The 25,811-nt window shown below is 34.1% G+C and overlaps 2 protein-coding genes across 2 annotated transcripts; one reads left to right on the forward strand and one right to left on the reverse strand.

Annotated features, from left to right (window-relative positions):
* The first annotated feature begins 636 nt into the window (after positions 1 to 636).
* Positions 637 to 7,624, forward strand: LOC134235070 (DBH-like monooxygenase protein 1 homolog). The gene is made up of 11 exons (XM_062717157.1): positions 637 to 1,104; positions 1,537 to 1,683; positions 2,872 to 3,066; positions 3,405 to 3,488; positions 3,588 to 3,761; positions 4,144 to 4,246; positions 4,347 to 4,513; positions 4,630 to 4,818; positions 4,948 to 5,007; positions 5,161 to 5,451; positions 7,335 to 7,624. Exons 1-11 carry the CDS (start codon positions 811 to 813, stop codon positions 7,407 to 7,409), a joined length of 1,779 nt encoding a protein of 592 aa, XP_062573141.1. The 5' UTR covers positions 637 to 810; the 3' UTR covers positions 7,410 to 7,624.
* A 62-nt stretch (positions 7,625 to 7,686) lies between these two features.
* LOC134235052 (rho-related protein racA-like) lies at positions 7,687 to 13,172 on the reverse strand. The gene is made up of 10 exons (XM_062717132.1): positions 12,937 to 13,172; positions 11,442 to 11,626; positions 11,048 to 11,222; positions 10,500 to 10,642; positions 10,121 to 10,232; positions 9,659 to 9,837; positions 9,377 to 9,506; positions 9,044 to 9,280; positions 8,388 to 8,722; positions 7,687 to 8,086 (listed from the first exon to the last, which is right to left on the reverse strand). The coding sequence occupies exons 2-10, from the start codon at positions 11,622 to 11,624 to the stop codon at positions 7,880 to 7,882; spliced, it is 1,701 nt and encodes a 566-aa protein (XP_062573116.1). The 5' UTR covers positions 11,625 to 11,626; positions 12,937 to 13,172; the 3' UTR covers positions 7,687 to 7,879.
* Between the last annotated feature and the right edge of the window lie 12,639 nt (positions 13,173 to 25,811).

Raw genomic sequence — 25,811 nt, forward strand, 5'->3', positions numbered from 1 at the left:
CCGGGGGGTCATGATTTGAACAAACTTGAATTTACACTACCTGAGGATGTTTCCACATGAGTTTCATCTTTCCTGGCCTAGTGGTTCTTGAGAAGAAGATTTTTTAAAAATGCCATTAATTTTTCTCTAATTCATAATTATCTCCCTTTGGAAAAGGGCGTGGCCCTTCATTTGAACAAAGTTGAATCCCCTTTATCCAAGGATACTTTGTAGCAAGTTTGGTTGAATTTGGCCCAGTGGTTCTTGAGAAGAAGATGAAAATGTGAAAAGTTTACAACGACAACGACGACAACAACGACGACAGACAACGGACAAACTGTGATCAGAAAAGCTCACTTGAGCCTTTGGCTCAGGTGAGCTAAAAAGGGAACTGAGAGTTGGTAAAATCAAGATGTTGTAATGATTACACAGTTATAAAGTTTAATTCATAACTTTTTTTTTTTTTAAATTGTGTCGCTGCAAAAGTGATACAGAGCGTTTTAATGAAAGTGCAAGGTGCAACTGAATATACACTTCATGACTGTTGTTGATTTTGAAATTCTATGAGATATACTGATTATGGAATAAATTCATCAAAGAAAATTTGCAAAAGACAAAAAAGCTGATTTCTTTCAAAATTACCCCTAGTTCGACAGTTAAAAGTAGTATTAAGTTGGAAGGAATGTCTTAGATTGTGTTCTCTCCTTGAGACAAGCTTATTTTTAAAGAACCCCGTCCAATCAGATGTAACTTTGATGATAAACTAACAATATAAAACTTCAGCAATCCCCAAGTTTTCTCCATTTTCACTTGATAACACAGCTTCTCACCATGTTTCGGTCTGTTTTGCTGGTCTTCGTTGGAATTTGTTTGTACGCGGTTCATTCTAACAAACAAGACTGTCCATACAAACCTACCGCAACAGAAAAATACAACTACATGTTAGATTTATCAGACAATGGAGAATATTTTCTTTTCTGGAAATTTAACGACTCGCACATCACTTTTGAAGTTCACGCTAAAACCCACGGATACGTCGGGTTTGGACTGTCAAAGACTGGGCGGATGTACCCGGCGGATATCGTCACTGGGTGGGTCAAGCCCGATGGATCAACGGTGTTTACAGTATGTCGTTTCTGTAAATTTTAAATAATTCAGTCAATATTATCATTATAGTATTATAAATTGTATGGTTGGTGAAGATAGCACTTTTATACTACTCAATTACTCGAAATCATTTGTCTTTATATAATAAAATGAAAATTTCTTAAAAACTGTTGATGAACACAACCTGTATCCATTCCAATTGTTTGTCTATTCCCCTTTTACACGTTTTAACCAGATTCAGTTAAAAATGCTACATGTTTTCTTCTCTAAGAATAGTAATTTTGTATACTAGTAAATGTTTCGAGTGCAATTTTTGTAGATGTTACTATACTGTCATTGCATGGATAATTTATAAAGAGAATAGTTTTATATAACTGACGTTCGTCGGTTCGAAATAAAAAAAGTTCAGGGTAGAATATTTTGTGAAAGCAATGTATTTTCCCTTTTTAGGATCGCTTTAGTTCTGGTCACTTTCTACCCGAGAAGGACGCATCACAAGATTACAAACTCCTCCGCGCCGATGAAAATGAGTTCGGCACCGTTCTAAAATTCGTGCGCGCTCTAGACACGTGTGACTCAAAGGATATCATAGTTTCTGTAAGTCTTTTTTTTTCAGCCAAAAAAGTTTGAATAGTGTTTGAAATATTTTTTTATTCATATTGATATTTTTGAAGAACTAGTAGAATTAAAAAGAAGTCTTCGTTTTTCATTGTTGATTAGATTATTAAGGTCTTCCGTTTCCAACGGAAGACCTTCTACTGATTCTGTTGGTAAAGATTATTATTCTTTTTTTTTCTTCTACTTCCTAGACGCCAACTTTGAAGCATCATATCTCACTCATTTCTCAATTGATTTTGCTCAAATTTTCAGAGTTACTAGACATTACTAAACTCTATCAGAATGCTGTCGAAAATTTCAAAACGTCACTTCCGGTTTTGAGTAATTTCCCTTTAAACGAAAATTTGTAGGCTTTCGTTTCCAGACAAAGGCTCAGAGACGGCTAAAGCTGGAGCAAAAATTTTACTGATTTTAGATAATAGAAGGATTGAAGTTGTGCACATCGGTTTTTGTTTTTCGATTTCTCTATTCAAAATGGCGCTATATAGGGGTCAAAAATTAGAACACTTAAAAGAGCCAAAAATTACTCATATTTTGCTTTTTATCTTCTAAACAAGAAATATTTTGTTAAAATATATTGAATATAATTTGTGCAGAATTAAAAGATCTTTCAAATGATACCATGGAAAAAGGGCTGGCCCCTAAAATTAAGGGCCAAGAGGGGCCAAAAGTTTTTCCTTTATATCTCAAAAAGTATTGAGAAGTTGTAAACGTCAAAGAAGCAAAGTTCTTCAAAATGTCAAGCTCAATCTATTGAGGTCGTCAAAGTACGTCCGGCGACGTCACTTCCGGCCAAACCGGAAGTAGTCGGAAAACGCATATTTTGCCATTCTTGACAAGTTTTTGGGTAACATCTGTCACTGGGAGCAAAAAAAATTAATTTTCCGTCCGTCGTCGTCACTTCCGGTCAAAAACCGAAAGTAGCAAAAAATGGCTGATTTTTGCATTAAATGACATAGATTTAGAGGATTTAAACAATTTTAGGACGCTATTACTCATTTTTGTAAAAATGAAAGTTAATTCCGGTCAAACAGGACGGAAGACCTTCTCGTTGCTTTGCAACGAGCTTTGCTCTAGTTAACATATTCTGATTATCAAATTCCAAGAACTCAAAGAGCAATAATACGTTATACTTTCTTTTGTTTTCCTTTCCTAATCCGAATGTAGCATGATACTTTGAGGGTCATTTACGCCTACCACCCAGATGATCCTGAGTCCGACGACAGTTTGTCTTATCACGGGGGCTCCAGAAGGGGGTTCAAAAGTGTTCGATTACTGGAGGCCCGGGCGGAGATTCCGCCACTCCCGGAGGACGCAAAATATTTTGACTTCCTGAATGGCATCAATGGGGAAAACAACTTGGTATGCATAGCTGCAACTCTCCTCTTTCGATATTTATAAGAATCAGAAGTGCCTCAAAAAGGTTGAATAAAAGTAGACTCAAAAAACAAAATTCATCGAAAAAAACTTTCTAGAAGTGTTAGATATCTATTCCTGTTTGAATTATTTTTAGTTATTAAATCGAGAACAGAATCATAAGTTGTTATATCCTTTCAAATTTTTAATTTAAAGAGCTATCGTACTTATACAAAATAAAGCAGGGGAATTCATACTCTTAAATCCGCCAAAATTCATCAAAATTTTTCTACTTTATTTATCTTACATTAATTGTAAAAAGCTTTTATCATTTTTCTTATAAGTTCAAAGTTCCACCAAAGGACACCTTCTATCACTGCACTACTTTTAACATGCCCAACATCGGGGGTAAACGTCACGTGATCAGGGTGAGTGACAAAGTTTATTTCGAACTCAACTCTGCCGGTGTCTTTTTCTGGATTCTCTTCAAAACAGTCCTCAAAATGAAATTTCAAATATTGTTATAGTACGATCCAGTTTTGACCCCAGGAAACGAAAAAATAGTGCACCATGTCGTCTTATACCGGTGTCGCGGGGAGGAATCAAATTTAGCCCACATGGACTATGACTGTTACGAGCTCACTAAAGAATACCGCCCTCAGTGTCGGTCCGTCTTCCTTATGTATGAAATCGGGGCTGGCGTAAGTATGTTTTTAACAAGAACTTTACTAACATTTTACTGGATAGGTCATGAAAAAAATCTGGAAGATTTAGTCTGAAGTAAAATTACCCTTATGAAATATCCCGGTGTCGGTACAAAAAGTTAAATAAAGAATTACATTTTTGATATCCTTTCATTAAAAACTCTACACAGAATTAAATTTTTAAACGAAAGCAAATTTAAGTTTAAAGACATCGACTCTTGATACTCACTAAATATTCGAGTCCTACCTCCTACTCCTTCCTCGTCTTTTCTTTCTCTCCTTTTCTCTTTCCTTCTGATATATACATAACCATTTGTAATACTGGTAGTTTCTCTGTCCCAAGTGCATTATTAGCTAAAGTTTAATGCTTCCATTTCAGTCTTTCATTTGGCCGGAGAATGCTGGGATGTCTTTGGGAGCAGAAGGTGACCCGACATTTTTTGTCATGGAGACCCACTACTCCAACCCAGACTTAAGAGATGGTAAATAATAAATACACACGAACATGTTTACTTGTAAATTAGGTCTAGATGATTTGATCTCGTTTTAATATCAAAACTCGCTATGTTCGTTTTTCTACAGATATTCTGGACAATTCGGGAATTCGAATCTTCTACACAAATCAGTTGCGTCAGTACGAGGCTGGCGTCATGGAAACGGGAATGGAAATAACTCTTACTCAGTTTATTCCACCACACGAGACCAAGTTCTTGTCAGAAGGCATTTGTTCACCCGAGTGTCTCAAAATGGTGTGTAAAATGAGAAAATATATAATTTCATTGACACACATTCTCTGAATATCGACGTTTTAAAATACACATGTATCTTGTCAAATTATTAAGCAGTATCTTCTTGTCTACTCTAGGCACTACCAAACGCCACCGATGAAATAAGAGTATTTGCTCTTTTTCATCACTCACATCTTCTTGCTAATGGAATGAAAACGAGGCTCATACGTAATGGTGTGGAGCAGCCACCAATTGCAAATGATGAAAATTATGACTTCAATTTTCAAGCAGCTAATGTTTTGCAGAAGGAAATAACAATTAAGTCGGTCAGTGTTAAATACAGGGGTCATGATTCTTGAATGATTGCTCAATATTAAGAAAAAAATTATAGATCTATGGTGTATAAATGTTATTGCTAATCATAAGTATTAATCGGTATTTTCCTTCAATGACAGGGTGACAGTTTGATTATAGAATGTAACTACAACTCTGAAACACGGAAAAATGTTACAATGGTAAGACGTAGACACTTAATCTATAGTAAAGGCAAAATAAAAACTCTAATGGTTATAATATAAGTGGGTTTTACCTTCCCATGTTTTTAATATTATTGTAGAAAATAAGATTTTCAATGAATGTCATCTTCCCTCATTTGCCTTTGTCTTTAGGGAGGACTTGGCATTAGAGATGAAATGTGTCTCTCCTTCCTAATGTACTACCCCAAAGTCCCGATCGATGCCTGTCTGAGTTCCCCTGCCCACGATGCACCCTCTGATTTCGCCATGGACCAAATGACCATGTTTCTAAAACAGGTAGACCACCATCATGACAATCAAATGAATCGACTCAACAACTTGATCAACCATATTGACTGGAAGGACCCTTCCGTGAGGGCAAAGTTCCGGAACAAATCACACATGTCTGGTTTTAACAATCAGTGTTTCTACAGAGGCAAAAAGGTATAACGTTGAGTTCTTTTATAATCTCCATAAATGCTACTTCATAAGCATTGTTACATAGGAGTTCAACGGAGTGAGTATTTTTAATCCGAGGCATATATTGTTTTTGTCCTGTCTGTCTGTCTATGCGCCGGGATCGAAAGATCCGAGGCGTATATTTGTTTTTGTCCTGTCTGTCTGTCTGTTTGTCTGCAAACTTGAACCTTCGCCATAACTTTTGAACAATCAATAGTTGAGACTTCATAGTTGGTATGCATACTCCACTAATTAAGCTCTTTCAAATGACACTAAGGTCAATGACCTCGTGATCTTGACTGTGACCTTTATGCTAAAAATATTTTTTTTCTGCAAACTTTAACCTTCGACATAACTTTTGGACCATAAAAGATAGAGACTTCATATTTGGTATGCATACACCACTTATTAAGTTCTTTTAAATGACACCATCGTCAATGACCTTGTGACATTGACTGTGACCTCTACGCTAAATATAGTTTTTTATTAGCAAACTTTAATCTTCACCATATCTTTTGAATGAAGAAAGATAGAGACTTTATATTTGGCACGTATATTCCACTAATAAAGCCCTTTCACATCACACCAAGGTCAATGACCTTGTGACCTTGACTGTGTCCTATATGCAAAAATAGCTTTTTTGAACCTTCATAATAACTTTTGAACCATGAGAGACAGAGACTTCATATTTGGTATGTTTACTTTACTAATCAAGTTCTTACAAATGACACCAAGATCAATGACCTTGTGACCTTGACTGTGACCTTTATGCTAAAGATATGTTTTTTAACTTTGTTGCCGCCGGGCTCATAGTGTTTGACAAACACATTTTGTTTTAAAATAAGAATCCATCAAATTTCTGATGGAAGGTTTTTGGTTAAACGGAACTTCCACAAAAGGTATGTCTATGATGACTGAACAAGAATTCTGTAGTTGGAAAAATTATAGTCTATAATTAAACAGACACTCTCTTACTTAAGATATGTTTATGACTGGACAAATTCTCGCAAGGCAAATAAATTCCTAAGATGTTAATCTATTGTTGAACAGAATCTACCTACAAAAAAATAAGCTAAGAATTTTTATGGTTGAACAGAAATTCTCTAAACGTATGCCTTTCAATGAATAAAAACTCCCTTTCGTCAACAATTTAATCCTAAACTAACCACCAGATTTAACTTATTTTTTTAGATATGGTATATTTAGCTGTCAACTATCATTTGGCAAAGGTACGCCTATCAATGAAATGAAATTCTTTAACAGCATTTGTCTTTCATTGATCAACAATTTTTGAAAATCAAGTTTATAATATCACAATTTTCAAAGGTACTTACACGTAGAGATTAGAACAAAAGTAAAAAATATTTGTTTATATTAAATATAAATAAAAGTATTCGTACATTTGATGTAAAATACCTTTGTAAGATTTCCAAAGTGTACTGTTGATTTGATTTTCAAATATTTGTAAAATGGAATTATACCGATTCAAAAAAATTACACGAAACAAACCAAGTAAGACATACAAATATGACCCTTTTCACAAAAAATCTTACGACTTCTCTACTCTGTAAGTTTGCGATTGATAGAAATATTTATTTTTTTTCCCAACATATTTTTTACAAAGTTGTATAATTATATAGAAAAATAAGAGTTTTGTGATCTACTACAATGTCGACTTGTTGGAGAACTGGAAATTTTTTGTCTTAGTCGCAAGATTTTTTTTCTTTTTTTTGAAAAGGGCCGCTGATCTGTAATAAGAGCTTGTCGAGTTCCTAATAATGTACATGTATTATACTGTTTGAAACATCCATCAAAATCGTGATCGCGTTTATGCTTATAATTCAATGATAAATCTCTTTCTTATACAGGTGTACGGAGATTACTTCAGACGACCGGAAGTCAAGGTTCCATACATAAAACCCAAGTCCAATTGTGAACAGTAAACATCCGAGATTACTAGCATCCAAAGGGGAACACTTTCATCAGACATAATAATTGCAACACTATATGCATATTGTGTTGCATTTTTAGATAGAATGTCTTACACAGTCTGCAATCATGTATTAAACTAAAGACAATTTTGTGTTTATACATACCATACTAGTACATGATTTGCTGATTTGTACGAAAGATACTTTTTATCAAAATAAAATTATAACTATCAGTTGACAATTTTTAAAAATATTTTATTTAAAAAATATCACAGCATACCGGTATACGTCCATTAAACATCCATTCCACTCGTACATGTACAAATATGAACTATTCCATTAATATTGAGCTGCCCTTTCCGAGACATCTTATATATAATTTTTAAAAAAAAAACCAAGATCACCATCCTTCCTGCCCCCAGTCGCAGTAGATTCTCCTTCCCTGTTCCTATAGAGACGGGAGTCATAATGCTTTCGCCTGTTCAAAGGATCACACATGTACTTCTTTCTGCAGTGTGAGGGTCGAACTGTGACCCCTGGGCTTTGTCCCCTTGTGATGACCCCCGGGACTCTAGGATCCTCCTGTTCTCCTCTGTAAGTTTACAGTATTCCCTATTGTTTTTAACTTTGTCAACATTCTTGGAGAGCTCGAACAAACACCAAGAAACTAGGTTCACGGTGTGAAATGGCTACAGATAAAAAAAGCACATTTTATCTCATGGCAAAGGAAAAAAATCCACTTACTAAATCGAATGAATCAATATTTATATAAAAAAAGATTTCAACGGGATTTACTTCCTTAATAATATTTTACATTGTCCAAAATCTAATGGATACAAATATTCAGTATTAAAAATGTTTGATAATTATAGGGTTAACTTTCGATTTTCTGATTAATTATATTCAAGAGTTGGCTCTTTTGCCTTATGAAAGGCTACGGCAATAGGTTTGAACCTCCAAGATATAAAAACAGGTACATGTACGAGTTACCTGAACACACAGTAACATTTGGAACACAAGATCTGTCCTTTTCTTTAACGTCCATAATCTGGCTTTCTGTGCTATACAGTATTCACATATCGTCATCAGCCGTTTCTGAGAGTACATGTCCGCTATTTTTAACACCTCAAACACATCAGCACTATCAAAATTCACATGATCAGAGTACAAATATTCCAGAAACAACAGAAAACTTTCGGTTGTCATATTCGGGATTTCTATTTCCGTCAATTCGGATTTCGATTCTATAAAGTTCCCTGAAAACATTCTAGTCATGACGTCACATCTAGTTGAAAGCACAACTTTATTGGCATATAGTCTTTTACCTGAAAATAACAAGGAAAACTAATGACAAAACTTTATCTTTAAATATGAGCTAATATCATAGATACATGTACTTCCTGTCATCATATTATAGCCATCTCCTACATTTATTCACAATATCATTCAAATGATATACCATGGGAAAAAACAATAGAATTAAAACAATTTGTTTGATGTTTGACTCAGCTATAAATACTTTAAGATGACTTTAACAATCCTAAAGAAATTTGGGTTCCTGGTTATATATATTGAATGATAGAATTGTTAAAAGAGTCAAATAAGTGTTATAACTTTACATGATTAATTTTGATTTGTTTTACCACCTTTGACTATAAACACCACGTCCGCAGTGTCCACGCAATTCAGGAACAAGTCTCTCATTCTACGTCCTGTCCGATCACAAATTGTGCTACAGAGGCTGGGATTCAAATATTCTCTTTCGTTCAGAATGTTTTCACAAATGCATTTTAGTTCAATCAATTCAAACATCCTAGCAACATTGATCAGATCCATGGCTAGTTCCCGTCTCTCTTCCTCTTCATAATGTTGAAACACAGAACCTGGAATTATTTTTTATATCAAGATTAATTTTGGAATATGAAAATAAAGTGCGTCTTTTAGTCTTCTTGAAAAATTACGGTTATCATTCAAATTACCAGTATAGAGAAACTCCAATAGAATCCTGAACACTTCCGGTGAAACAGAGCTATCGATATGAACAGTGGAGTGTCTGGATTTCTTATCCCGAGAGAAAGATGACACTGGAGAAGGTATACTAGTAAATATCTGAAACAAAAATCCATTCGGGATAACAGAAATGCTTCAAAATCGTGGTATAAGGTATATTACAAAGCTTAAAGCATCAATATCTCGTATCATACTCAAACTACTAGTATATGTCTCTAAAAAGTAGAAACGAGGTAAAAAAACAAACTAACATTTTCTGTTTGAAACAATCTACAGAAAAATCCTGAGGCTGCACACAGAATAACCTGGTGAGCACTAAAAGGGTGTTCTTGTACTAGAAATGTGACGTCAAAATGCTTGCCATCCAACAGAGTCTGTAACCATTCCTCAGAAAACGTTGAAGATTCGACTTCAAAATCTGGAGGAATTTCTGAAAATATAGTTACAACAAATTTCAGATAGGCACTTACAATAAGAAAAAAGAACCACACTAAAACGTACATGTTACTTAAATACATTAAAGAATTTATTCAGTGTTTACCTCTATTTGAATTAAAACAGACAAGGAAAATACATGTATTCCCTTAAGATCTAATGAGTTTATTTTTTGACTGATTTTTGACAAATTGAATGCATGAATTAAGCTGACTCCAACTAATTTTTTTTCAAAATTAATGTACATTAAATGACAATGTGGAGGGACCAGTTTTTACCTGGTGGTCGGACCATTTGCACGTGGATGTTAGAACGGGATCTACCAGGTATACAAAAACAGTCAGATGCGGAGTTCTCTCCCTTGTCAAGGTTCAAATCGGCATACCTGACCTGTTAATAGATTTACACCCTAAGGCTCTTAATTCTTCTTAACCAATCAGAAGAAAAATATTTCATAGCCATAAATCCTTATGAAACGATCACCGTAGATGATTTAAGTTGTATGAACCATTACTTTGTAATAGATAAATGATGATAAATAGCAGTTTATTCACGTTACTTGTTCTACTATATTCACTATATTTGCATAACCTATTTTAAGGTTAATTTGGCACTATTTTACAAACGTTTCGTATAATACCAATGTTTCGTAATTACAGCTAAGTTAAAGCAGTCTGTGACTCCCTCAGACAAAAGAGCGCTGGTCTCGCAATACAAACAATTATGTTGATCCGCCACCTCGCTTCCTTCCGCATAGGTCACGTGATTTGTTGCTGAAACTGAGGGATATGACCGAAGATCTGAAAACACAGACAGTGATAACTTGCAAATTATTTACTTATCTTTATTTTTACAATGCACGCAGCAAGCATAATACTGCAAAAACCTGGTGACCAAATGCATTGAATTACTGAGCTCAGTTATCCATATAATGAAATTCTTTATACGTGTATAAATATAACTTAGATTAAATTGATTACAAAATGTTCAATTCGAAATGCATTGAAGACAGTGATGATTCTAGGTACCTAACTTGCTCGAGTTTTTTTTATCTCCTCCAGAAAATATACAATTAAGGGAGTCAAAAAGTCAACCAAGTGTGGTGTCAAGGTTGGGATAAGTTTACTTTCACTGGAGAGATTAAAGCTAACCAGAAATAAAAACACAAAGCTTATCTATCATGTCTACCCTGACCCAAACCTTACCGGTCTTACAGGCCACCAGAACCACGGGGACGTAGGGGAAGCTGACCTTGAGTCGAGGCAGCCATTTCTGTACCATCGAGCTGAAAGAATGTCGGTCCTCCACCGAGAAACACAACACGAACACGTCTGACGTCAGACTGGGGGCGGGGGAGTGAAGCTGCTCACACTCCTCAATCTGCATCGTGAAATAAAAAGGATTATAGTGATTTTATAAATAAATTATAAATTTTAAATGAAATAGTAGTCAGTACCTCTAGAGGGCATGACTACAAATCTCGCTGTCAACGAGATACTATCAATACATGTAAATCTACAAGTAAATGTACATGTAAATCTACAAGTAAAATGTCCAATTAAAACTGTCATACTTAACGTTTTTGGAGTCATCAATCACCTTTTTCGTATCCCATACAGAATAGGTGTAGGATTTCCCGTCAATCCGAGTCCTGACAATTGTTGGATCCGCCAAGTGAGGGATTTTCCGATATGGGAACTTGTGTTTGGTCTTGACCAGAATGAGGCTTGTTTTGCCCACGGACTCCCCGCCCAAAACAACAACCTTTAGACAATTTTCCATTCCTGAAATGTCCATAATACAATAACAATGTGATAAGGTTGGTCACTCTATAACTATAAACAGATCATAATTTCACGTGAAAATTTTGCAGGTGCGCGGAATTTACGAGGATTGGGCAGAAGGCTAGAAAATCTGTCACATCACCTTAATCGTGACCCGGACTGATTTTTTTTTCTGTATTCGTTTTGAGGAGAATGTGGTAATATATGGTCTATTGGTTGTGTTCAATAACCGTGAGAACTGTCGATTTTCTGTTTGTAAACAAAACCCCATTTCTTTGTTGACAATCACAAAGATAAGCTATAGTAGCTTAACATAATCCTTTAACATTATGTAAAGGCAGAGATAAATACACTTAAGAGATAATATAAAGAGCGGCACTAGGGGCCAATTACTGGTTTACAACGAAAATACTACGAGAATGATTGAATCATATAAATGTCTAGAAAAAAAATTATTTTTATGATTAAGTGCACTGCCAGAAGGTGGACACGCATCTAGTGTGTATATCACATTGATATGTTAAATAGGTATAGATATCTATCCATGCGATATACATATATATGCGTGTCCATCATCTATCCGTGCATTTCATCAAAAATGAATTAAAAAATTAATATTTTTTTTTTCATTCAACTTAGTCTGAAGTTTTATTTATATCTTTTAACTTACCTTTATTTCTGAATTATTTTGAAAACAATTTTTCTAAATTCCTCACACTCGTAACATGTTTACATATTATATCAGTTTGTGGCTCAGTGCCCTGAAAATTTGACAAATTCAGTGTTCTTTTTACATCATGTATTTTACTTAAAGCGACCGGTCACTAGCCAGCATAATGTTCTGTATATATGTAAATACAGATCAAGTGATAAGTTGGTCAGGTTGTCCCTTTGGCTAACTATTATTACAATAATGCCATGAATAATTAGAATCTTGCCACATTTGTCTTAAAATCTAGAGTTATCCATCCTGCGTATATACATTATAAGGACTTCAAAGCAATGAATTTATGAACGGTGGTTGATTAATTTGTGTATACATGTACATATTTATGTGATAAGATAAATTATTATCAATCAGTCATCGTTACCACATTATTTTCTTCATATGACTACACAGGCACTTTATTATTGTTCATTCACTCTTTCAGATTTGTGTCACTCTAGTTAACGTTAGGGGAATCTACGTTTGACCTCTAAAGCAAGGAAATGTTTACACCTGAGTATCCCTAATTCCACCGTGTGCACAAATACCCAACAGACTGGATCTGGGTTTAAATGGTTTCAAAATATAATTAAAAGATACTTACATGACCACATTATCGCACGTGTACAATCCTGAATTAGGTCAACAGGTGAAGTTAAAAAAAAAATGAATGACACCGGCAACAAGTATCAAGGGCGATGTCCAACTTAGCTATGGAGGAATTTTTGTAACACAGCACAAAAGGCAATATAAATGTCTGTAAATAAGATCACTTTAATTTTACTTCACTACCTCTGATGTCTCGACTGAACGTATAGAATACATGACATTATTGTATATGTTTAACGGTCCTTCAATGGACCAATAGGAATAGAGTTAGTAGGTATAAACCAATCTGTACATAACATCTCGAAAATTCCTTCGTTTCAATTTTGCGCATCTAAGTATTCTGAACAGCGGTCGGTTTGGTTGTTCATATGTCTGAAAAATAAATACCCTGTGTTGCAACGCACTTTGAAAAAATTACGCACTTTGAAAAAAATTTTCAAAGTGCGTTTAAATTGGGACAAAATCAACGCACTTTGAAAAAATTTTTAAAGTGCGTTAAGTTTTGGACACACTCAACGCACTTTGAAAAAATTTTTCAAAGTGCGTTAAGAGTGTACGTAAACATTTTTTACCATGGACGCATTTAACGCACTTTGAAAAAAAAAGTATGAAACAAAAAATTCTAGACTTAGATTTTAGTAATAGAGAGAATCAATTTGTAATAATTATATCTTTCGAAAAACTTTTAAAATTTACATGTACTCATTTCATGCATTTAGCCTCATTGAGAACAAGGAGAAGACGAGTAGAACGTCTCTCATCTTTTTTCTTATACATTGTACATAGCCGGCGGTAGCAAATTGAAAATTGATATATGGAACGCCGGGACTGTCTTATATGAGGATGAAACATTATATGCATTGTTTCCTTCATTATATGCGGTACTATTTTAATTATATGAAGTAGTTTTTACATTATATCGTGTACAACTTCCATTATATGCAGTACTTCTCTTATTATATGATGTAGATATGTCATTATATTATGTACATCTATCATTATATGAAGTGCTTTCAACATTATATGCGGTAGTTCTAACATTATATGCGGTAGTTCTAACATTATATGCGGTAGTTCTAACATTATATGCGGTAGTTCTAACATTATGTAAAGTAAACACAACAATATATTATGTACTTCTCACATTATATACAGTATATTCATCATTATGTTTAGTATTTCTGTTATTATGATGAAGCTGATCGTTAAATATTATGTCCGGTCCAGTTAGCATTCCGTACAGTAGATTTTGCATTTCGTTATGATGTAGACACAGTATTATATGCGGTGCTTTCTTCTTTATGATGATGATCTTTCGGAACCCCCCTTGTTATATTTAGAAAGTTTTACTTTTTTCATTCTTATAGATATGAACATTCTTCATGATTTTATAATAATAATCATTAATAATTGGGAATCAACCACAAGTAAGCGGAATAATCATGTACCACACAATATTTACCCATATATCATTCTTTATTTTTTATTTATTCACTTTGACAAAAACACAAGTGGCACAAGTAAACAAATATAATAGTTTAGTCACATGAATTTTCTAATATTAATTAGATGCATCACGTATGAATTTAAGTTACAAATATTTCTTGTAGATTTAACATCTGCGAATTAAGAATTTCATAAGATATAAACGTATTAATAAAAAGTGTACAAAATTCACTTCTTAGTTCAGGCTTGGCTCCAGAATTTTTTCCAGGGGGGGGGGTGGTCCACCCAGTTTAAAAAAAATAAAACCCAACCCAGAAATTTCTTGACAAGGAAAAACTCGCCCAAACTTCAAAAACCTATTTCTTGGAGAAGGGGGGGGGGGAGTCGATGTTTCAAACCTTTGAATTTTCATATCAATTTAACACAAAATCGCGGTTACCAGGGGGGTCTGCGTTTTCCGAGGGGCGTAAATTTAATAACCTTGCAAATTTCAGGGGGGGGGGGTCCTGACCCCAACATAATCTGCCAACTTCTATTGGTAATTTGTGGGCACTTATTCTCAATCGAGTCAAAATAGAACAAAGATTCTTGGAATTGGAAAAAATTTAAGTATGGTTGAATTTCAAGCTTGTTTAGATTTCGTTGACTGATTGACTGGATTTATCCCTACATTAATTAAAGGAATGTAGAAGTCATGTCAATACTTCAGTAGTTTACAACGAGGGATCGAGATCGAGATCATATCAATACTTCAATAGTTTACAATGAGAGAGAGATGCACTTATCATTGAAATATTTTTATCATTCCAATTTTTTAATTGTTTTACTATGGCTTATAAAAATGGCTGATATTCACTGTCTTTAACTGTACTATATAAATGTTATGTATCAGGAAAAGACAAACGATTTTCAGAGCAGGCATTACACGCACGTAGCAACACCCTCCCCTTTTCCTAAACATAACTTTTACTACTGACAATGTTCAATGTTTGTTTGTTTCTTTTGTTTGTTGGTTTTTTTTTTTGTTTTTGTTTTTGTTTTTTGTTTTTTGCTTGTCCACTTTCTTCATGTAGGTTATTTTTTTCTCCGGCTGATCCCCCTCCCCCCACTTTCAAAAACAATGCTACGTCACTGTATTGAGTCGTCGTGGGTTGTACTTCAGAATTTTACTTTTAAACAGTTATGTGGTAGAACCCCCTATTCCAATTAAAATGAGAGATAAAAGGGTAATTTACATTGTGAAAAATTAGCGCACTACCCCTTAATACACATAAATAAATATTAAATAAATAAATACATGTGATGTTGATTGTCCTATATATGAAATGAAACTTTTTTGAATATCATATTGTTCACAAGAAAGATGAAAAAATGTCCCCATTTTTTCCCACTCTTAAAATATTTCTATCATACTCATTACCCCCCCCCCCCCCCCTCTCTCTCTCTCTCTCTCTCCACTTCATACCATAAAATAGACGGAATTTTATTTTACTCTATTACCCTACTTTAAATCTTTTAAAAACAATTCAATCAGTTCACGGAGCATTTATTATTAACTGCTTTAATCAGAGACATAAATAATACGCACATGTATTTACTGTACTGAATTCAACAGTTGATAGAAAGAAGAACCGAATTTTTAACAGAGAGTTCCGAAAGGTAGCTTCCGAAAGATCATCACCATAAAGAAGAAAGCACCGCATATAATACTGTGTCTACATCATAACGAAATGCAAAATCCATAGGCGCTTGGTTACAGGATGGTGTATTTTGTGTATTATGTGTTTTTCTGTGTGCCTGAATACCCTCATTAAAAATAAAAATTCGCTGAAATTAGCGCGTTTTAAAAATGTCATATTTACTGTGTATAAAAAGAGTAAAGGAGCGCCACTCGCCATCTTGAATCATAGGGGGTGCCTCGGTTCACACTTAATTTTCATCTATATCTACATTTTTCCTACCGGTGTCGGACGAGATCTAGCTGCGAAAATGATTGAATAACACCTTTCAAACGTCTGCCGATTTGAACTTGCCGCATAAAACATGCAGTTAACACAAAACGTCCTCTATACCATGTACAGACATCGAAAGCAACGTAAGTGCCGATTTCTAACGATGAAAAATATAAAGGTGTCCCGGAATAACACAGAAAATCTAGAGAAAACAAGTTTGGCGCGATTTCTGACCTCTCTAGATTTTCCATGTATTTCCGGGACGCCTCTACATTTTACATAGTCGAAATCGCCACTTCCGTTGCTTTCGATAAACAGGTGCAAGAATCGAGGACGTTTCGGTTCACTGCTTGTTTAAAACGGCATATGTAGGTCAACATATAATAGGGAGTTGTGATTCAATCATTTTTGAAGCTAGATCTCACCCGACACCGGTAGGAAAAATGTAGATATAGATGAAAATTACGTGTGAACCGAGGCACCCCCTATGATTCAAGATGGCGAGTGGCGCTCCTTTACTCTTTTTATACAGTTACTATGACATTTTTAAAACGCGCTAATTTCAGCGAATTTTTATTTTTATTTTGATGAGGGTATTCAGACACACCTAGAAAAACATATAATACACAAAATATATCATCCTGTAACCAAGCGCCTATGGCAAAATCTACTGCACGGAATGCTAACTGGACCGGAAATAATATTTAACGATCAGCATCATCATAATAACAGAAATACTAAACATAATGATGAATATACTGTATATAATGTGAGAAGTACATAATATATTGTTGTGTTTACTTTACATTATGTTAGAACTACCGCATATAATGTTAGAACTACCGCATATAATGTTAGAACTACCGCATATAATGTTAGAACTACCGCATATAATGTTGAAAGCACTTCATATAATGATAGATGTACATAATATAATGACATATCTACATCATATAATGAGAGAAGTACTGCATATAATGGAAGTTGTACACGGTATAATGTAAAAACTACTTCATATAATCAAAATAGTACCGCATATAATGAAGGAAACACTGCATATAATGTTTAATCCTCATATAAGACAGTCCCGGCGTTCCATACCCCCCCCCTGTCCCAGGTTAGCCCCAATTTTTAATGCATACATATATGATGTATAACTTTGCAAATCATTTGTGTGCCTACCTACATGTAAACCCCCCACCCCTATCCTTCCTGGTACTGATGCCTATGCTACACCAAAATATATGTATTTACATAACTGGTATGACGTTGAAAACTTTCAATAATTTTAAGTTTAAATAAAATGCATGCAAACAGGAAAAAATTAAGTTCAGTAAAGCATTTAAGAGAGAAAGAATTTTTTAAAGTATGGAAAAATCAAAATCGCTCACTTTCACATCCTGAAGTGTCCTCATCACAGAAGAGTTATCAAACAGGTTCAATTATTTATCCTATCTAAGATTTGCAAGAATATTGACCAATCCATGCACATTTTTTCAAAGTGCGTTAATATGGTCGATATTAACGCACTTTGAAAAGAAATTTTATTTTTTCAAAGTGCGTTGATTTGGTCCCAAATTCAACGCACTTTGAAAATTTTTTTCGCGACATTGGACGATTCTGGATTCGATCCATGCCATGACGCTGAAATGAGAAATTAAAAGAAACGAAAAAACAACCGGAAAAAAAATTATAATGAAAATGTATTAAAAAAATGGCAGAGGTGCTAAAGGGGGATAAAATATAAAATTATGGGGAGGGAGGGTGGGTTTTAAAAATTTTTTGCGTCTGCTTCTTTCAAAATTACAGATTAAAAAGGAATATTCTAGAAGACATGCGCATACAAGAAATATCAAGAATTTTTTCAGCACCGAGCCCGATGATTTATGAAGTTCAGTGTTAAGAAAGAGTTATCTATCTTTGCATGTAAAACATTAAGCTGCACGAAATAACCAGGTTTATCCATATTGGATAAACCCCATTATTTCGCGACATTGGACTCGGACAATAACAGAAACACACTTGATCAGATTAACCCCAGTAAAAGGTTTAAGAAGTCTGAAAATACAGTCAATAAAAACAAGACTATATTTGTTTTGGCGTGCTTGTCATGGCCATTTAATAATAAATTAGATATAACACAATGTATGCGCCGATCATTATGATAATATGGCAGCATAGGTAAATGAATATAGATAATGAGCAAGAGAAATACCATCTTGATCCAAGGAGTCTGGAAAAAACAGTACCCCCCGGAGACAGCATTCTTTGCAAAATTATGCCTAATGGGTCAAGGGACAAAGTCACGTGACCCATCCGCCTCTTCGAAGCTCTTGATACACGTAACATATTTACTTGTATTTGACAATAAATCAGCAGATGATGATCGATTAATTTTTTTAAAATTTTTTGCGTCTGCTTCTTTCAAATTACAGATTAAAAAGGAATATTCTAGAAGACATGCGCATACAAGAAATATCAAGAATTTTTTCAGCACCGAGCCCGATGATTTATGAAGTTCAGTGTTAAGAAAGAGTTATCTATCTTTGCATGTAAAACATTAAGCTGCACGAAATAACCAGGTTTATCCATATTGGATAAACCCCATTAACGGAAATGAATGTTAATATATATATATATAAAAGTACAAACATTTATCTCGGTAGACTAGCGTGTGTCTGTTTAGAATTAATGCTTCTTTTGTCTTATTTTTAATAACGCTTTCAGGGTTTGTTTGCACAAGCACCTGATGTTACTTTTTTAGTTATATATATAACCCCATACCTAATAATACACCTTTACTATAGGTATGGGTTATCATTTATGAGAAAAATATGTAACGTCAGGTGCCTGTGTCTGTTTGGTTAGCATTTATACTTTGTTTTCTCTCCGTCGGGCTTAAAAAAAACCCAGAAATTATATGTGCAAGTAAAGCACATATTGAAGGAATAACTGTCCAGTTTTTTGGCTTTATGATTTGATCAATCAGTTTGCTCGCGTGATGATTTTCATAAACACCATACTTTAAGGTGTTTCTGCAAAATAAAATTATCACGTGAGCAAACTAATTGATCGTCATCATAAAACCAACAAATAAGACAGTTTTTTCCTTACATTTACATTTAAACTTGATTCTTGATTCAATTAAAAAAAATATTTTATTCAATAATAATAATAAAAAAAAATAAGCATCTCATTCAGGTGTATCAATTACTAAGCAGCACACAGTGAGAAAGCATGTACATGTAGTTCTATCAAGTGCCGAGTAAATTGCTTTATGAGGTTATAAAGCTCGTGTAATACCTTATTTGTAGATTTATCTTAGACGAAGATATTGTAAATATAAATATTCATAAATAAATACCGTAGAGAATACAAAATATAAATCATATTATGCAAATATCTACTGATCTATGGCTCCATGGAAAAAGGATGGAGGACCCAAAAGCGTGTCATCTTTTGATAAAAAAAATTAATATATATATTTCTCGCACGCGAAAAGTGCACTTTTTTCAAATGACTTCTTCATATGATAGATCCTTTACAACCAAAAACTGACAAATACGGAATTCCCATGCATTAGCATATTGTTGTAACCTTCCGGTCCCCTTTAGTCATTTCTCGAATTTTTTAGCAGTAGACCGAGTTTGACGAGAGATTTTTAATATCTGAAAGGGTGATGCGCCCCTCTGGTTGCACTGTCCGAAAGTTTAGACCTAAAAAGACGGCCACAAAAAGAATATGGTGACAGGGAATTCATTTTACTGAGTTTCAGACGAAAATACAAGTGGATATGACCAACCTAGAACAATTCAAGATGGCACCCGATGTCTACCTTGTTTATTCTTAGGTAGAGGGTATATTTTTTTTATTAAAAGAAAAATAAGTAACGTCAAGTGCCTGTGATCCTTTCTACTATACACTTCTTTACAATACTTGAAGCGTAAAGTAGAGGATCGAGCGAAAACACAAGTCTAATTTTAATTAGTTTGGCCATACTCTAAGAGATCAAATGCCCCCCCCCCCCTGAAAAAAATATCTCAATGTAAATACCCGTGAAACATGAAAGCTCAAGTATAATTCGGTCAAAGGTTATGACTGAAGTCTTTTTTTGAAAGTTGGTCAAAACCGAACGTCAAAAGGTAAGAGTTTTTGGAACTCAGGGGAAAGCGTTGTCACATGAAATACACTTGTGGAATATAAGAACCTTTATACGAACTGTTTAAAATTATGGCCAGTGTTAAAGTATTTCTAAAAATTGGTCTAACTCCAAGGTCATGGTCAAAATTGTTGTTAACCTATTCAAGGTTTTGTCACATGAAATACACAAGTGGGATATAAAAACTCTAGCACAAACTATTGAAGATTATGGCCAATGTTACAGTATTTCAAAAATTGGTCAAACTCCGGGGTTAAGGTCAAAATTGTTAGTAACCAAATCAAGGTTTTGTCATAAGGAATACGTTGAAGATTTTAAAAAGTGGGTCAAAGTCTAATGTCGAGGTAAACAAGTGTGTTTGTGAAACACTGATGCCCCCGTATAGCAACTTAAGTAGCGAAGATTAAACTTTTCTTAAATGCAAATTAAATATCACAGTACCTAAAGTAGGGTTTTCTCACAAGGAATACGATTGTGAAATATGAAAGCCCCTAGCATCACCTGTTCAAAAGTTATCGCCAAGGATTTTTTTGAAAGGTAGGTCAAACCAAAGGGTCAAGGTCAAAGGGTCAATTCTGCTGGTTTCTTAAGAAAGTTCTTGTCACAAGTATTACATGTGTAAAGTATGAAAACCCTCGCCCTAACCGTTCAAAAGTTATGGCCAAAGTTAGTTTTTAAAAAGCAGGTCAAACTCTATTGTCAAGGTCAAATTTCTAGACATCCAATGAAAGGTCTTGTCACAAGGATTACATGTGTAAAGTATGAAAGCCCTCACCCTAACCGTTCAAAAGTTAAGGCCAAAATTAGTTTTTAAAAAGTAGGTCAAACTCTATTGTCAAGGTCAAATTTCTAGACATCCAATGAAAGGTCTTGTCACAAGGATTAAATACCGGTAAGTGAAGTATGAAAGCCTTAGCCCTAGCCCTTTGTAAGTTGTAGTCAAGGTTTGTTTTTAAAAGTACGTCAAACTCCAAGTCAAGATCAAAGATCTAAGTTCTAGATATCAAATGAAAGGTCTTCTCACAAGTATTACACATGTAATTGATGTAAAGTACCAAAGCCCTAGTCCTTACCGTTCAAAAGTTATGGCCAAGGTTAAAGTTTTTTCATACGTACAGAAATCTCAAGGTCAAGGTCAAAGTTGTTGGTATCCAATGAAAGGTCTTGCCACAAAGAATACATATGTGAAGTATAAATGTCCTGGTATCTACTGTTCAAAAAGATATGGCCAAACTAACAGTTTGGAATTTTTGTGTAAAAGTGGGTCAAACTGTGTGTCTAACGAAAGGTCTTGTCACAAGGAATATACATGTGAAATATGAAAGTCATAGCTCAACTAGATATATAAATCAAAAGTTATGGGCAAGGTTGAAGTTTTTGCGAACAAACAGATATATAAATCAAAAGTTATGGGCAAGGTTAAAGTTTTTGCGGACAAACAGACAAACAGAGAGACAGACGGACTGACACGACAAAAACTACATACCCCCGAAACTTCGTTAACGGGGGCATAGAAAAAGAATGAGATATAGGTTACATGTCAGATCAGTACGTACTAGTCCCTGCTGACAAAGCAGGTAGCATAGTGATGGGGAATTGAAAAAAATCAGAATCGATTATCGGTAATAATCGGCTGGGCATAATCGATTAATAATCGATTATAATCGAAATTTTGAACTTTAATAAAATTAATATAGAAAAGTTGAAACTCATTCAGATTTCTGTCAGACTTTTACAAAAAAAAAAAACCCATTTACTTAATACATAAAATATTCAAAAATGTTAATTGAAATTTAATTCTTTTATAAAAAGTAGAAAATAATATTTTGTTTACTTTAAAGGACTATATAAGACTATTGAAACACAATGGGAATTTATTTATTTTTTTTATAAAGTCCATGCAATGGGTATTTTACTGATATTTATCATATTAGTCCCACCTTTCATTTAATACATGTATATTGCCTGACGTCACGGCGTCAGGCTGTATAAGGATTGATATTTCCATAATCCGAAACTAATAGATCATACCTAGACAACTAGATTTTATGCAGGCTGATTTTTATTGGAATTCTTTACCTGCATTTTAAAAGAAACAGTTTTCAGAAAAAAGAACGATATTACTGATGCAAAATACTGCAGTGTTTACTTCCTTTACTCTTTGCACTGAACAGATTATTCCATGTGATTCACCGTTTCAACCTGTCCGTGTATCCTTTTTTCTGCATTTCTATACTACTGGATTAGTCCATTTATACTCTACGAAAGGGGTGAATCGCTCTTTTCGCGCCAAATGTCACTGTTTTCTTCGCGCCTTTTCCTTGGATTGATGGGTGTTCTAATTTTCATGGAATTAATTAATGTATTTCCTTTTAACCTCCTTCTAATGCTTCAGAAATTCTATCTACAAATTAATTTTTTATCTCATTCTTTTAAACAACATATCGTATAAAATATCACTATAAGGACATGCAACACTAAAGAAATGAGTTTTCTAATTTGTTTATCGATGCTACGGTTGGTTTATTCCATAAATGGACTAGTCCAATAATAATAAACAACGCATTTCCACAAAGTCTTGGTCTCCATTCAGATGCACACAATAAATAAGAAAGAAGTGCAAAATCTTGGATTTTTCTTTCCACACAGGTTTAAGTAGGGAATTTACTTTTAAGTTATTTCATTCTCAATATATGATAGTGAGACTACCCCCTCCTTTTAAGGAAAAACAATTAATAAACACACAATACTACTGTTTACTTCAGTGGAGAAAATACTACTAGTACACTCCAAAAAAGATTGTTGACGATGCATGATTTTGTAACAGATTTTATAAGTTCAAAATCAATTTAGATCCATGCAAGGGCAGATAACTCCACTAGCAGACCCCCCCCCCCCCCCACACACACGCACAGAATACTATGAGAATACCAACTCTTTAGTATGCAGTGTAGAGATGATTCTTCTATTAAAGTTAAACAAAATCAAAATTTCATTTATTGCACAAAAGGTTTATCCTTCTTCATGCAGATATTGATTGATTTAGTCAGGCAAGCTTTTTAAAAAGCTGTTACTTGTTTTTCTTAGAATTAGTTTTATTTACGAAAGCCTACAAGGGTCAAATTAGAAAATGAAGAAAAAAAATTAAGTCGTAATAACGACTTTTTATCTCGTAATAACGACTTTTTAACTCGTAATAACGACTTTTTATCTCGTTATTACGACTTTCCTAAGTCGTAATAACGACTTTTTATCTCGTAATAACGACTTTCTTAAGTCGTAATAACGACTTTTTATCTCGTAATAACGACTTTTTATCTCGTTATTACGACTTTCTTAAGTCGTAATAACGACTTTTTATCTCGTTATTACGACTTTCTTAAGTCGTCATAACGACTTTTTATCTCGTAATAACGACTTTTTATCTCGTAATAACGACTTTATTAAGTCGTAATAACGACTTTTTATCTCGTAATAACGACTTTTTATCTCGTTATAACGACTTTCTTAAGTTGTAAAAACGACTTATTATCTCGTTATTACGACTTTCTTAAGTCGTAATAACGACTTTTTATCTCGTAATAACGACTTTCTTAAGTCGTAATAACGACTTTTTATCTCATAATAACGACTTTTTACCTCGTTATTACGACTTTCTTAAATCGTAATAACGACTTTTTATTTATTTTTTTTTCCATTTGAAACATTTTTTTTAACTTGAGCCTTCTAGGAGATAAAACGGAAACCTGCCCGGTATAACGGTGTCGTGCAGCTGAAACGCGATGATTGTTTAGTTATAAAATTGTCAAAACAGTTGCACCAGAGTTTGACAATTTATTTATATTTATTATAATCTGTAATTATTGACTATATTTGGACTTGTTTTGTTTACACACTTATAATCTAAATCATTATGCCGCTAAATTGAAGACATTAGTGCTGCACATCGCAGAAATCATTTCAATATATTATATATGATAGATAAACGCGTGTATAAAGCAAACTTAAAGGGGGGGGGGGCTAAACCAACAAAAAATGTTTGGGGGCTACTCAATAAGCCCCAATTATCAATGCCTATGTAGACTACATTATGAATTTCTTTGCAAAAAAGGGGTTTAAATTGCTGTTCAAATGTACTTTTACATTCCTCGTTCACAGACAAAAACTTTCAAAATATCAACGTGAAAGTCTATGCTATATATAACCAAATTACCATATATTGGCAACTTCTTTCCGTACCAGATTTAAATTAAACTACCACATCACCCTTATTTGGCTATATTGCAACAAAAAGTGTTGGGGGGCGGCAATGAACTTTTTCATCAGCAGGAAAGTTATGTTTGAGAAAATATTGGGGAAGCCTCCACCTCCACCCTACAACGTGCCTGATAAGCAGATGATACTCATTTTCTTTTGTCAGTTTGATGTATAAATCAACTTCACGAGGTGTTCATAAGTTTCCGTAATACGGAAACGTCAAAAATAGCAAACTATTGAAAATAATCTTACTAAAAAAAGTCGTAATAACGAGATAAAAAGTCGTAATTACGACTTAAGAAAGTCGTTATTACGAGATAAAAAGTCGTGATAACGAGATAAAAAGTCGTTACGACTTAATAAAGTCGTTATTACGAGATAAAAAGTCGTTATTACGAGATAGAAAGTCGAGATAAAAGATACCACAGAGTCTGACATATGTATTTCATATTTGGATATTTTACTTGAAAAAGACGTTTATGGTAATCTAACAACCAAGCTCTATGAAAAACGTGATGACTTTAACTTTTCGATCGTCAACTTCCCTTACTTATGCAGCAATATACCGGTACCTTCATCACCTGCATACGGAGTTTATCTCAGTTGATTCGATACGCAAGAGCATGCTGTACGTATGAACAATTTCTAAAAAGAGGTAAATTAATGACAAACAAGTTGATGAAACAAGAATATCAGCAGTCTCGTTTAAAGTCATCATTTCGTAAGTTCTATGGTCGATACAATGACCTTGTCAGCAAATGCAATTTGTCATTGAGTCAAAATTAACGCTGACTCATTTTTTTGACTCGTTTTTCATACTAATTGTTAGTCCATTATATACACTGCAGCTGAATTGACGACGGATTTTTCCATTATTCCCCGATCATGACAAGGAGCACACGGCGTATGTGACCGGTCGGCAGGGGATGCTCAATCCTCCATGGCACCTGATCCCACCTCCAATTTTATTTTGAGGTCCTTGTTTGCTTTTCTCCTGTTTTGATCTTGAATACTGTTCGTTATCTCCATAACGTTATGTTTCATTATACATATGTT

The sequence above is a fragment of the Saccostrea cucullata genome, unplaced genomic scaffold, assembly GCF_032062105.1.
Source record: "Saccostrea cucullata isolate Sc308-1 unplaced genomic scaffold, CSIRO_AGI_Scuc_v1 ctg17, whole genome shotgun sequence".
NCBI classification, from domain to species: Eukaryota; Metazoa; Mollusca; class Bivalvia; order Ostreida; family Ostreidae; genus Saccostrea; species Saccostrea cuccullata.